Source organism: Lissotriton helveticus, chromosome 5_1 (genome assembly GCF_964261635.1).
Source record: "Lissotriton helveticus chromosome 5_1, aLisHel1.1, whole genome shotgun sequence".
Taxonomy (NCBI): domain Eukaryota; kingdom Metazoa; phylum Chordata; class Amphibia; order Caudata; family Salamandridae; genus Lissotriton; species Lissotriton helveticus.
The window spans coordinates 2,135,679,282-2,135,693,234 of NC_136065.1; the positions used below are offsets into that span (position 1 = coordinate 2,135,679,282).

At 44.9% G+C, this 13,953-nt stretch overlaps 1 protein-coding gene across 1 annotated transcript in view; it reads left to right on the plus strand.

The window, feature by feature from the left end:
* C5_1H9orf78 (chromosome 5_1 C9orf78 homolog) overlaps positions 1-8,008 on the plus strand; it is a 65,425-nt gene extending 57,417 nt beyond the window's left edge. The window contains exon 9 of the mRNA XM_078646240.1: positions 6,795-8,008. Within this exon, the coding sequence (XP_078502366.1) occupies positions 6,795-6,886 (92 nt within the window). The 3' untranslated portion in view covers positions 6,887-8,008. The remainder of the gene's footprint in view (positions 1-6,794) is intronic.
* Positions 8,009-13,953: the final 5,945 nt, after the last annotated feature.

Here is a 13,953-nt window from a genome sequence, read left to right on the forward strand (position 1 = left end):
CTGAACTCTTCCTTATGTAGAATGGCGATGCTGCCTCCTGTTTTTCCCACCCGGTCCTGTTTACATATTCGATAAACCGGGGGAAGGGCCATTATGATATCGGGGACCGAGCTCTCTTTGAGCCAGGTCGTGATGAACAGTGCATCTAATTGTTCTTCCACTACCAACAGCCCAATTTCAATTGTATGCCCTGGAAGAGACCTGCTGTTAATTATCCCCATTCAACATTGTTCTTTCTTCCTTTGGGTATACTGGGTAATTTTGTTATTTGTGTACTTTTTTAGGAAGAAGTTGCACTTGACACAAACCTCTTCCTTTTAGTCTGTCTGGGCTATAAGTGTGGGCACACTGAGGTCCTAGAGGCGGCCTGAGCTACTGTAACTCTTCTGCGTTGTACCTGAGATGGCTATGGGTGATTTACGCAGGGTTCCTGGCCCTTGGTCCCAGTCGGGCACGGACAGGCTTGCCTTTGGCGTATCAGCGGCGCTCCCAAAGCAAGCGTCCACTGCGCGCCCGCACCACTGCCGCCATAAATGTATGTGTCAGTCTGTCACCTAGAGCGCCAACCTTCTGTGTCTCTATGGTGCCTGGGGGACAGAGTTTCTCTCTATGGTTCGGCAAATCCCTCACCATTATTGTTAGGAAATGGAATTTAGAAAAACTTAAAAAACACTGAAATAAACAGAGGTTACAGGGACGTTATAGTTCGGCTTAATACCTACGTATACACCCATACAGCCACTCACACACAACCTCTCACTCTTGCTCACACACCCATACGGCCCCTCAGAAACACTCCCACACCTACAGACCTAGTCAGAAATCCACTCACTCATCCATAGTCACTCATGCATGAACTCACACACCGATACAGCCACTCACTTACCCACTCAGTTCATACATGTTAGAGATAGTATCACTCATTAAGAGTACAACTAAAATACTATTCTATCTTTTGTAGTAGGTTTACTATATATTTTTAGCACCAATAAACTCTTAAAAACACTTTCACAATGATGTCATTCGAGATCTCCTTAGTGATGTCACTGACCATGTCATCAGTAATGTAATATGTGAGGTCACAATTGGTTTATTCTAAGGGTGTAAGTTTTAGTTAGCTCAGTTAACTATAACAGCTGAATTTCTATGATGTTGTACGAGTGAAATCTGAGCCTAACTATAATGTCCCTGTGTCTTGCTTCGCCTTTCAGATAATACAGAAACTCCCACACGGTGGCTCAAAACACACGGCGAAGCAGGAGACATAAACACAACACCTTTAGAAAAGGGTTTTATTTTACAAAATGCATAGACTCTCTCTTAGAATAAGGCTTGGGATTTTATTTTACGCAATACGCAATGCGGTCTAAAAGCTGAATCTCCTGAGGCACAGCAGGGACTCTATCGTTTTTAAAACCTTAACTTGTGTGATATACTGTGTTTTTAAGGTGTAAATGCACTAATTTCCCGCACAGCGGCTAGAACGCTGGCGCGGGCGGGTGCTTTTCTCTGCTGAACCGACCTATTGGCCGGAATCGAGAGGCACGCCCACCAACAATAGCCACGCCCCCTTTCTGATAAAACGCGCGCTGACTACGAGCGCAGCGTCTAAAAGCTGAATCTCCTGAGGCACAGCCGGGAGCAGGGACTCTATCGTTTTCAAAACCTTAACTTTAGTGATATACTGTGATTTTAAGGTGTAAATGCACTAATTTCCCGCACAGCGGATAGATCGCTGGCGCGGGCGGGTGCTTTTCTCTGCTGAACCGGCGCTATTGGCCGGATTCGAGAGGCACGCCCATCAACAATAGCCACGCCCCCTTTTCACCTATCCCACTCCCATAAAGGATGTGTCCTTACCGGAAGCGCAGCGGGCGCGACGATTGCGCGCCAAAGGCGCGCTTAAGGCAAGCTCGTTTGCGCTCGTCCGAGACCGGGCCAAGGGCAACCCTCCCTGCTCGACCAATATCGGACATTGAGGCACATAGATACTGTAGGGAAACACTTATCCTGCTGAACCCATTGGCAGGCATGCCCACGCCTAGCCCCCAACATAGCATATGTGGACAAGAACCTCTGTCCTAACTGCCTAGGGCGTTTGCCACACATTAATCCCCTCCCACTTAAATCGCTATTGAAACCAGATCTGATCTCAGGTAACAGGCATATCCCGTCAACACATGCTGGATCTAAGCATACCATTAAGAGAAAATTAATTAGTGGATTATTAAATGTCAGATCCCTCCCGAAACATGCCACTGAAATACAGTTACTGATTGAGTCCAACAACTTGGATATTCTATTTTTAACCGAGACATGGATGGCTGCGGGAATGGAACCAGAGTTAGGGCTAGCATGTCCAGCAGGATATAAGATTATTCATAAACCTAGGACTATAGGACGAGGAGGAGGAATAGGAATCATTTTTAAGGAGGAGTTAAATATTGCAACATTGGATGTTGACATGGTCTCTTGCGTTGAAGTCCTCGGGGTATCGATCAGACATGATTCAGGCCATTGCCTCACGGGCCTAATCTGCTACAGGACACCGGGGCATATCAATGCAACACAACAGCAGGAATTGATCGCTGTTATTAATAACATGTCAATCTCACACAGCAGACTGCTGGTACTGGGAGATTTTAACTTATGGGATAACGACCAATTACACACGGCCTTTCATAATATCACTCAATCTTGTAACAACTTAGGGCTGAAACAATGGATAACTACCCCTACACATAAACAAGGAAATATACTGGATTTAATATTCGCTGCGGAGGATCTAATCACTATGGGAACTATTTTACCAGTAGGTTGGTCAGACCACCACCTCCTACTATTCAACATCCACACCCTGATTAACACAGGACCCACAAATACGCAGACTAGGACCTTCATTGGCCGTGACTGGAAGGGCCTGCTAAAAAGGAAAGAGGAAGGAAAGTTTGACTTCCGTCAAGTTGGGAATTCGTTTAATTCAGAGAGCGATGTCATCACAAATTATCATTCATTATGTAAAGAGGTAACCAGGAAACTTGACGATACTGTACCTCTGAAAGCAATTAGGAAAAGAGGAAAACCCTCCGCGCCCTGGTATACGGATAATTTGAAAGAACTGAAAAGTGCCTGTAAAAAGGCGGAGAGGCTCTGGAGGAAAAATTATTTGGAACAGGAGAAACTGATATGGAGGCTAACAATTGTACAGTATAAGAAAGAAATCACCATAGCCAAAGCAAACCACTTCGCAGACCTAATATTAAACAGTTCTAATAAATCCCGTGACACCTTCAGGATAATCAGAGTGCTTTCCCATCCTGATTGTGCTAACAGCCAAATTAAGCCCTCACAAGAATTATGTGACGGTCTAGCACTATTCTTTCAGGAGAAAATCACTAAAATTATTGAGGGAATGAAAGGTGTTTCTATCCCTCTAGTGCAGGATAATAGCAATCCCGAGAACAGGGATAAGAGTGTAGGACATGCAAGACGACCCACTCCAAAGGCCATCCTGGAAAACTTTGAGACCCCTACAGAGCAAGAATTTACAAGACTAGCCCTTAACACGACATCAGGATCCCCTCTGGACCCTCTACCTCACAAAATAGTAAAGCAGTTCGGGGATGAACTCCTTCCAGTATTGCATCAGCTGTGCAATCAATCTCTTAACACAGGCACCGTACCAAAAGACTGGAAACTGGTGGTTGTCACCCCCCTACTAAAGAAATCAAATCTAGATTCGAACTGCCAAAAAAACTATCGAACTATATCGCTCCTGCCATACCCTATAAAGATCATAGAGCGGTGGGTCAGCAGGTCACTAGCCCTCTTCCTGGAAACTAACAACATCCTGGAAGAGGAGCAATTCGGCTTCAGATCAGCTCACGGAACCGAGTCAGCCTTGCTGACAGTTCTGGACGACCTACGAATGAGGGCGGACAGGGGAGAATCAGCAATTCTAATTCTGCTGGACCTGTCCGCCGCATTCGATACAGTGAGTCACGACATCCAGCTGACAAGACTGAGGAACATCGGAGTCGGGGGAGCTGTGCTCGACTGGTTTCACTCCTACCTGATGGACAGATGGCAGGCAGTAGCTATCCCTCCATACCAGTCAGAGTTTGTTAAAGTTCCACATGGGGTCCCACAGGGGTCGGCAATTAGCCCAATACTCTTTAACATATATATGCAACCCCTGATGGGTATCATCAAGGCTCACGGCATTAGCGTGATCAACTATGCGGATGACACGCAGCTGATGATTTCTCTGGATGGTGCCCATGCAGACTCACTTGAGACTTTCCACACCTGCATGTTGGAAATGACACTCTGGTTAAATCAGAACTCACTACAATTCAACAGTGAAAAGACTGAAATAATGCACTGCACAGTAGGTAGAATCACCAGAAGCCTACCCACGGAGTTGTGGCCCCTGGAGCTAGGGGAATCACTAACCCCAGTGAAATCAGTCACTTTTAATGACAGCCTAAGTTTAGAGACCAATGTCAACAAGCAGGTGAGTAGCTGCTTCGCTTTAATGCGTGGACTGCGAAAGCTGCTACCCCTTTTACCAACACAGGTTAGAGCCACTATAGTTAGGAGCACCATTCTCAGCCGGCTGGACTACTGTAATGACTTATTACTGGAATCCCCTGCCTACCTGATTTCCAGACTCCAGAGTATCCAGGCGGCTGCAGCAAAATTGGCACTCTCTCGAGGGCGAAGATCCTCTACTACCCTCGCTCTGGCGGACTTACACTGGCTGCCTGTACACCAGAGGATCTGTTTTAAATCCCTATGCATTGTCTTTAAGGCAGTGCATGGGATGGGCCCCCGACCACTTCAAAACAAATTTAAATGGTATGAACCTACTCGGTCTCTTCGATCCTCCTCTTCTAATCTCATAAGTATACCCAGGATCAAGAAAGTCATCTATGGTGGCAGAGCCATTAGCATAGCGGCAGCTCATCTGTGGACCAGTTTACCTATTGACATCAGAAAAACAGATGAACTGATGGCCTTTCGGAAAAAGGTGAAAACATGGCTCTTCCCCAAAATCTAATTACCGAGAATCTAATGTTATCCTTCAACCCCTGATGCACAGTGTTTTTCAGCCACATGTACACAGCGCCAGGATGCCCGTAGGGTTGCAGAGCGCTTTACAAATACCATAAATAAAGGCTTTCCCAAATGCACAACATTCAAATACACATAAAGATATTTATTCTTATGCATGCAATAATAACACACTTGATAAATGCAACAGTTAAGTGCATGAATAAAGAAGCAACAAATAATATGAGATAACACACAAGAAAATATGGTGGACATCCTGCAAGAGATCAGAAAGATGTATACACTGAATCACAAATGATTACTTTGGATGTGCACCTTACTCATTGACACATCACAAAGAAAACACCTCAAATGATTAAAGCCAGTGGCCCACATCACAACAGCAATAATCAAAACTCAACACTTCACCTGGTGCAAACACTGCATCTTAGCCCACTCCTGACCGGGGGATTAACAGCCGGGATAAGAGCCTCAGCAACCAGGGTTCCGCTGTACCGATGTAGACTTGTCCGTCGCCATTTGGATTCCAAATCCCAGTCAACAATCCTCAGCTTTATAATCTCAAAACAACACTAGAAGGTTCGAGAATCGTCCTCCCCACACGGGGACACTTACTAGGACTGGCCAGCTTCCAGGCAAGCATTCCATGGCAGGAAGAAGTTCCCACATCCCCTCTCTATTCTCACATGTTCCAACCTCTATCTTGACGAAGCTCACAAAAGCCTTCCAGGGTACATTAAACAATCTCTCACAAAAACAATCCGTGAACATGATTAACCCAAACAACTTGCAAGCGTGGCTGTGCGCTCAGGTGAAGCTAACGCCAGGCAGAGTCAGAATTCAGGATGACATAAGGCCATGTCAAAGCCAATAGTAAGAACTTAATAATACTACCAATGTACAACACAATGCACATTTGTGCACCACTGCTTATAGCATCACATACTTCATCTCTTAATGTACAACACAGTACACATCTGTGCACCACTGCTCATAACACTACTCTCATGCTTTCAAATGCACATCCCACACGTTCTGTTCTTGGCAAGGCTGTTCTACTCTGTGACAGCTCCCACTAAAAGACTGCAAGATTACAAGAAATAAACCTTTAAGAGAAGCAAGCATATGCAGGACATCGTACATTCAAGCTGGGGTAAAATAACACACCAAAGTCAATTAAAATAATGGTAGTCAAAGGTCATCACAGGGTGTCAGACCACAAGAGTGCCTCTAGCACTACACCCTGTAACTTTTGTTTTTTCTCAGTGATACGTGTATATATATATACACATATATATATATACATGCATACACAAACTTTGGCTTTAGAACTCTGTGCACATTACCCCTGCTTACCAGAGGTAAAGTCCTTGTGCTCCTCTTTTCAGTAGGGTAAGTAACATTGGTGGACTTTTGATTGGCATATTTAACTTACTTGTAAGTCCCTAGTATATGATGCCCATGTCCTACTGAAAAGATGTTAAAAGTTCTACTCTGAAAATCCTATGTTTGTTGCATATGTTCATTAAAATGTACTAATTTTCCTGTAAGAGTAGTAAAGGGCATCATACTATCATTTAACTACATGTCTATTGTGGATAGATGCAAAACTCATTACAAAAGCACCTTATTAAACTGTTTCTTCTTGCCCAATGTAACCAACACCTCTGCGCTACCTTGTGCTGTTCACTAAAATATTTTATCTTCCTTTCTGTCAGGGTCCCCACCAAACCGCAAACGTCCAGCCAATGAAAAGGCAACAGATGACTATCACTATGAGAAGTTCAAGAAGATGAACCGGCGGTACTGAGGCTAGCCTTGGTGTGGAGAGAGCATCTGGCATTCGCCATAGTGGGGTTATGTGTCTCAGGAACACTTGTAAATAGCTTTCTCATGGAGGAGTTTTTATCCTCGAACTATCAGCATACCCCTCCCCTCCTCTCTTCTCCAGCGTCTGACCGGTGGAATCCTGCCTGTGCTTATGATCTTTGTAGGAGGCTGCTGCTCATTTAAAAACTCCTCTTTTCAGATGGATGTTCTGGCTTGTGAGAGTAGAAACCACTGTTTGAGAGATTTCTTTTATGTCCAGTGCTGAGGATTCAAGTATCACTGTAGGGCTTCAGTAGACCTGCTTTGTTTTACTCTTTTGTTTTTCATTGTTCCTGTTCTCAGTGTGTAGCAGACTTTGTTTAAGAGTTTATTGTGTACCGCAAAACACCGGATTCTAGGCTTAAATTATACACGAAAAGATTTATAAACAAATGTGGGGAAAATGAGAAGAAAGCAAGCTAAAATGGTATTAGTCATTTGAGATCCCTCATGAGCACCCCAGCCAGCCCTACAGTTTGAATTGTATGCTTAATGACAGTGTTTAAGAGGGAGGTTTTCATTTACAAAACGAAGTAATGGGAGGGATGGGGGGGCTTGAGGGCTTGAGTCTGAGGTTGGCTAAAACAGTCCCCTGTATTTGTTTCTACCCTGAATCTAAATTCACATGCCCTGTAGCTCCTAGTGTGAGGTCGTACAGGCAACAGGCTGTGTGGGGGGTGGTTCTGGCATTTCTTAGTACTAACTACTGTGCTGTAGTTCGTTATTAGTTGTGGTTAAACACACAACTTGGGAATTGTAACTATCCACTTTTTGGTGCACCAGTTTAAAATTTCAAATCATTGTACAATTATCTAGTACTTTTCTGTTTTTATTGTCCGCTTTCTGTACGAAGACATCTTTGCAGCAAGGACTATGATGCTACAATTGAGGGAACTGTGTTGCTGTATAAATAAATTCTAGTAAAGTATGCTTTAATTGTCCGTGGCTGAGATAATCTGTGAAAACAGCTAGTTAGAGCATCTTTCCAAATCACATTTTCTTCATTTACAAATGCTTTTAAAATCAATTGTATTGTGTTTTATGATAAATGGTTACCTCTTAACCAGAATTCTTTCTCTTATTGATGTCAACCGGTTACATTTTCTTATCCTTTAAATTCATCGTGTGCAGTGTTGGAAATGCAAAACGTGCTCTACGAAATATTAATTGCGCGGGTGTAGGAGGGAGCTATGAATTAGGGCGCTAGTAGAGCTTAACTTGAGGCAGCTAGGAGTCTGCCTTGGTAAAAACGACTTAGGGGATGCGGCTGAGCTACCATGCATTTAACGTTGTGTTTCTAGCACTTACCTTAAGGGCAGCTGCATTCATCCACCAGGCCCTCCTGGCAGAGCTGCTGTACTTGTAGTGAGAGATTACTCAACAGTCATTATGATTTTGGCTTCACATTACTAGCACATGTCTGCAAAACTACCTTTGTTTTAATTTGAGTGCCCGCATTTCTCGAGAACGTGTTTCAGCTTTAATGGAACCAAACTTTTACTTCTTAGGATACTGTGGTACTTTTAATAGGACTGTACTGGTACCTCTCTGCAGGTCTTTAATGCTTCAAAAGGGAAAGCACTTGTCCACTGCTGCCGGGCTGGCTTAGTTGTAATGGGAGTGTAGCAAAATTTCACAATATTTGACTAATCGTTACACCCGTTGCCTATAGCACTTAGAAAGATAAAACATACACACTTCTGATAGATACTTCTGACTGCAGATTCCTCACCTTAGAATAACCCTTGGGTGCCAGACCAGAGAGCTTTCATAGCACTGCTCCTGGGCACGGATAAGTCGCGTTTTGCTGCTCTGTGCTTAATGCATACCACCCAGGAAGTGAGAAAGTGAAGCCACATATAAGTATCACCCCTGCGAGCTGTCAACCGTTTCTTTATCTTTTTTTTTTCCCCATGCCTTTGGATGTTGATCTGGAGCGGAGTTCCTGACTTTGTTGGTCTTCCGATAGCTATAAAATGTTACCACAGTGTGCTAGGGAACCGTGTCGCTACCAGAAATGAAGGATGTAAGCTGAGCCACGCCTGCAAGACACAGATGCCAGTCATGGACCTGCATGAGGGGTGCCTTTCGTGTCCGGAATCCTCACGCAACTCTGTGTGGTGTAACAAATGTGCCCTAATGCATCCATAGGTGATTAGAGACCGGGAGGTGTAGCTATATTTCAGTGAACACACTAAGTCCCGGTCGTCGCGCACCTCCCACTCTTGCTCCAAGTTGCAGTAATGACGTATGACTGTTCCCATGACTTCCATTTCCCACCTGAAATCCTCCAAGTACAAACCTAGGAAAGTGAAGCAGGACTCCACTCCATCCTGCTACTCTAACCACAAAGAGCACTCTCTGTCCCCTTAAGACTCATTTCAGAGCCTGGACTGATTCTGGTACAGACGTACGCTCAAGCCCATAGATCTACACCTGTTCCCAACGTCTGTGCTGATGCCACAGGTGCTGGCGGATGATCCGGTGCCAACACGCGTCATATTTCGAACCAAGATTAGCTTGAACAAGATGTTGTGTTACAAAACTAATAAAGCACAACCAGTTGTCATGCAACCTGACTCTAACCCAGTTCTTCCAGCACGTTGCAGATATCTGCAGAGGGTCCATTATCGTGTTGGTTGTGGCTCTGATCCTGTGCCAGAGCCAGGTGCACCCCAAGATACTGATGGTGATGAGGAGGGTGGCTAACTTCCCCCTCATTTTACTGATGATGCCTTATACCTTGATTTAGAGAATGCCAGTGGGCTTGATACCTCCCAAGACAGCGCTTGACTCGCCACATGGACCTGCAATGCAAGAAAGTGTCTACTTTGCAGTGCTGGTTTGGAAGGCAACAGGGGTGCTAGACTTAACTGCTGCCCTCCGTTGAGACTCACACTAATGTTTTGACAGAAATCCTGGAGGCTGGGACAGCAACATCTGAGCTTTTGCTCCCATTAATTCTGCCCTGACAGATACTCTGATGGTTACCTATTCGAAACCATGCTCTATGCTGCGTATTAGTCAGCGGGTGGCCAGCTGTCGTTGCCTGGCGCATGAAAATCCAGATTTCCTTACCAGGCACCCTACTCCAGAGTTTTATTGTAGCAATCTTGACCTGTAAGGTGATCTCTATCTCTGACCAATCCTCTGAATTGGGATTCTTAAAGGATAGAAAAAGGGCAGCGGCTCAGACCTACCTTGGACCTGCAACCCCTGAAAGCCGTCCTGCGGAAGGACAATTTCGAAATGCTCTCATTGGCTCAGAAGAATGATGACCCAGTCTTGTATAATTTTCACACTTTCAAAGAAAGGATGCTACGTGTCTTCGCAAAACACACATTCACGCCAGCAAGTGACAATTAACTACTAAGGGGCCGATCCCGATCTCACTCTGAATGGCTCCGAACGTGATCCGGCCGGGAAAAGTATGAGCCGGCCGCGTGTTTTCCAACCGACTAGTATCACTGTACGAGCCAGCAAGTACAATGCGGGAAATATGAAACCGCCGATCGAGATGTTTCCGTGTCCGGATCGCTCCGTACGTGTCGGCCGTAAGCAAACCGTGCCGTGCAATGGAGGCGAATTCCGACCGAGCCAGTACGATGCACGCATTGATCAGCTGGATCGAGCTGAAGTTTCCGACTTGCAAAACGTCCGGGAAGCTGCTTTCGGGGGTCTGTGTCGGACCCCCCGTCAACCGCAGCCTTACGACACGGACACAGGGGGAGACCCAAAGGTCTCCCCAACACAGGCGTGTATGGTGCGGATGGCACCAACGTGTACCCACTGTAGCGGGCACCCTTGTGCGAGACGTACCCTATTCAGTCAATGGGAGCCCATGTATGCGTCGTACGACAGGCTCCCGTTGACTTCTATGGGAGTCCGACCGAACCGAGTCTGGCAGCATGCGGTCGCATCGTACTCGCTCGGTCGGACTGCAAGAGTCCGACTCGGTCCAAAAACACTCCGGATCCGGCTTGGTCGGAGAGCTTTCCAACCCAGATCGGAATCGGCCCCTGAGTCTGCGGCAAGGAAACAAGGGTCTCTTGTCTTTTATTTCCAACTACAAAAGGAGTGTGGGACTCCGAATAATCCCACTGAGGAAAAGAGAACATCTCTTTTATTGTAGTTTGAGGGATGATTTTAAAGGACATTCTTTCTCAAATTGTGGATCCCCTTGAAGACTGTTCAGAGTTCATTGATCTAGTTGTAAAACTTGACCACCTTATAGGAGAAAGAAAAGGTGAGCGATCCAAGGTAGACACCAACCCAAGAATCCTGTTCCTTCGAGGAGAAAGAAGGAAACTGTTGATACCCTTTCTTCAGATGGGGCAGAACCCATTCAAATGGCAGGGTTTCATAGTCCCTTATCTAAGGAGGAAAAGAATAAAAGACGCAAGCACAATCTATGCCTTTTTTGTGGAAAAGGGAGTCACTTTGCCAAAGAATGCCCAGTGAAGCCTAAGACGTTTAGAAAGTCAATGGTACTAGCAGATATGCAAGAGGTATCAATGGAAAACTAACATGACCGACAAGGGATGGCATAGTTTCTTCGAGCAACCCAGACAATGAAGTCCCAAACCAATCTCCTATGACAGCTACTCAAATGCCTAAACATTCCACCATAACAGTGGCTATGCTTATAACAAATCGGAGCAGGAAGGTTCTTCTGATTTTACTCAGTCCTGGAGCCACTGAAAATTTCCTTGACATCAGACTAGCTGAAGCCCTTGGTATACCTTTTCTGCGAAAAACACAGCCAGAACCTTTGAGATCTGTTCACAGTTCTGAGTTATCCTCTGGATTAATATCCTTCCATTCTGAACCATTCATCTTTGACATTGGCTATTCGGAGAGCCTGAGTTTTGGTTTAATTGATACTCCAGTGTTCTGGGCAATCTTAGGAGCACATGGCTGCAACAACATAACCCAAAGATTGATTGGGCAGTGCAAACAGTAACTCTAGACTCCCAGCATTGTTTGTTATATTGTTAATAAGAAGCCTCTGATTGGGTAACTCCGTTGACCTATGCAGCTTCTTTGGAATTAATGCCTACGAAACTTCCTAGTCAATGCCAAGCATTCTCTGATATCTTCAATAAGGTAAAAGCAACCGCGTCACAGTTTGACTGCAGGATTGATCTAATACCTGGTGCCACGCTACCCTGTAGCAGGATTTACACACTATCTGAGTCTGTGACAAAATATTTAAAGGAATACCTAGCGAAGCTATTAGCTTATGGCTTCATCATCCACTCAACTTCACCCCTGTCCTCCCCACTTTTGTTTCCAAAAAGAATGGTTAGCTTTGAACTTCCATCAATGGCAGGGCTCTAAACAAGGTACCAATTAAGAACAAATGCTCATTACCTTTCATCCCTGTATTGCTTGATCAGGTACGAAATGCAACCATCTACACTAAGTTAGATTTACGTGGAGCTTACCATCTCATCCGTGTGCATGTAGGGGATGATTGGAAGACGGCATTCCGGACAAAATATGGCCTCCTTGAATAATGCACCATGCCATTTGGCCAGCAGCATTCCAATTTATTCATCAATCAGATCCTGCAAGAGTTCCTGGATGTCTTTATCATCTGTGTCAACAACATTCTTACATGCTCTCAAACAGAGCAAGAACACATGACCTGTGTAAGGGCAGTGCTATGGAAATTCCAAGATTTCTATCTCTTCGCCAAGTTGGAGAAATGCATCTTCCATGGTTCCCAGAAAGATTTCCTAGGCTGCATTATAAATCCAGCCGGGTTTCAGATGGACACTAAAAAGGCAGAGTCCATGGTACAATGGCCAACACCAACATGTGTCAAGGACATTCAAATCCTATTAAGATTCGCCAATTTCTACTGCCGATTTATCACCCATTTCGCTAAGATTGTCACTTCAATTGCGAAACTTCTAAAAATGGGAGTTCCCTTCACCTGGTCTGCCGAGGCCAATCAAGCTTTTGAGTTACTGAATAGAAGGTTCACTACTGCTCCTTTGTTGCAGCACCTGGACCCCAGTCATCCCTACTAAGTGGAAGTTGATCCCTCTCGATATGTAGTGGGCAAGGTCCTTTCACAGAAAGAACAAGAGCGGGGTCAAATGCACCCAATAGCCTTTTTTCACAAAGGTTACTCCCAGCAGAGCAGAACTACATGATCGCTGAATGCGAACTATTGGCTATCAAACTAGCTTTTCAGGTATGGAGACATTACATGTTGGGAGCCTGCCATGTTATCCTAATCTGGTCCTCCGATATAAGAACCTCCAATTCTTTCACTCTGCTAAAGCACTCACCCCACATCAAATGCAATTAGTTATTTTTTTTGATGAATACGACTTCATTATTACATACCACCCGGATCTAAGGCAGACCCTCTAACTCATATTTTTAGATCAAGTTCTGAGAAAGGGGACAGCCCAAGTGAACTACCCATAATCCCTCAGGATAAGATCATAGTAGTTGCTAGTCAAAAGCCTTCATAGGGAAAGTAAGAGAAGCCACAAAAGATCTTGATCCCGACCCCTGGGTAAAAGACACACCAAACTAAATTCAGAACGGCTACTTTATCATGAGACCTATATATTTATCCCAACCCAGAAATTGAGAGATAAAGTGTTGCACTGGTGTCATTCCTCATCTCTAGCTGGGCATCCCGGGTACATGAGACAAAGGCAGTTTGTGCTCACCAGTTCTGGTGGGATACCCTGTCCAGAGATGTGCAGACCTTCATACAAGCTTGCCCTACGTGTGCTCAACACAAAGCCTACCATTCCTCCCCAACAGGCCTGCTGCTGCCTTTACCATTACCTCCAGGCCTTGGGAATCAATCATCATGGATTTTGTGACTGATCTCCCTCCGACTGATAGTTGTTGAACTGTAATGGTGGTTGTCGACCAATTCTCAAAAATGGTCCATTTCATCCCACTTAGGAAGCTTCCAACTTCAAAAGAGTTAGTAAAGGTTTTCGCTCAAATATAATTTTGCTCCACAGGTTACCT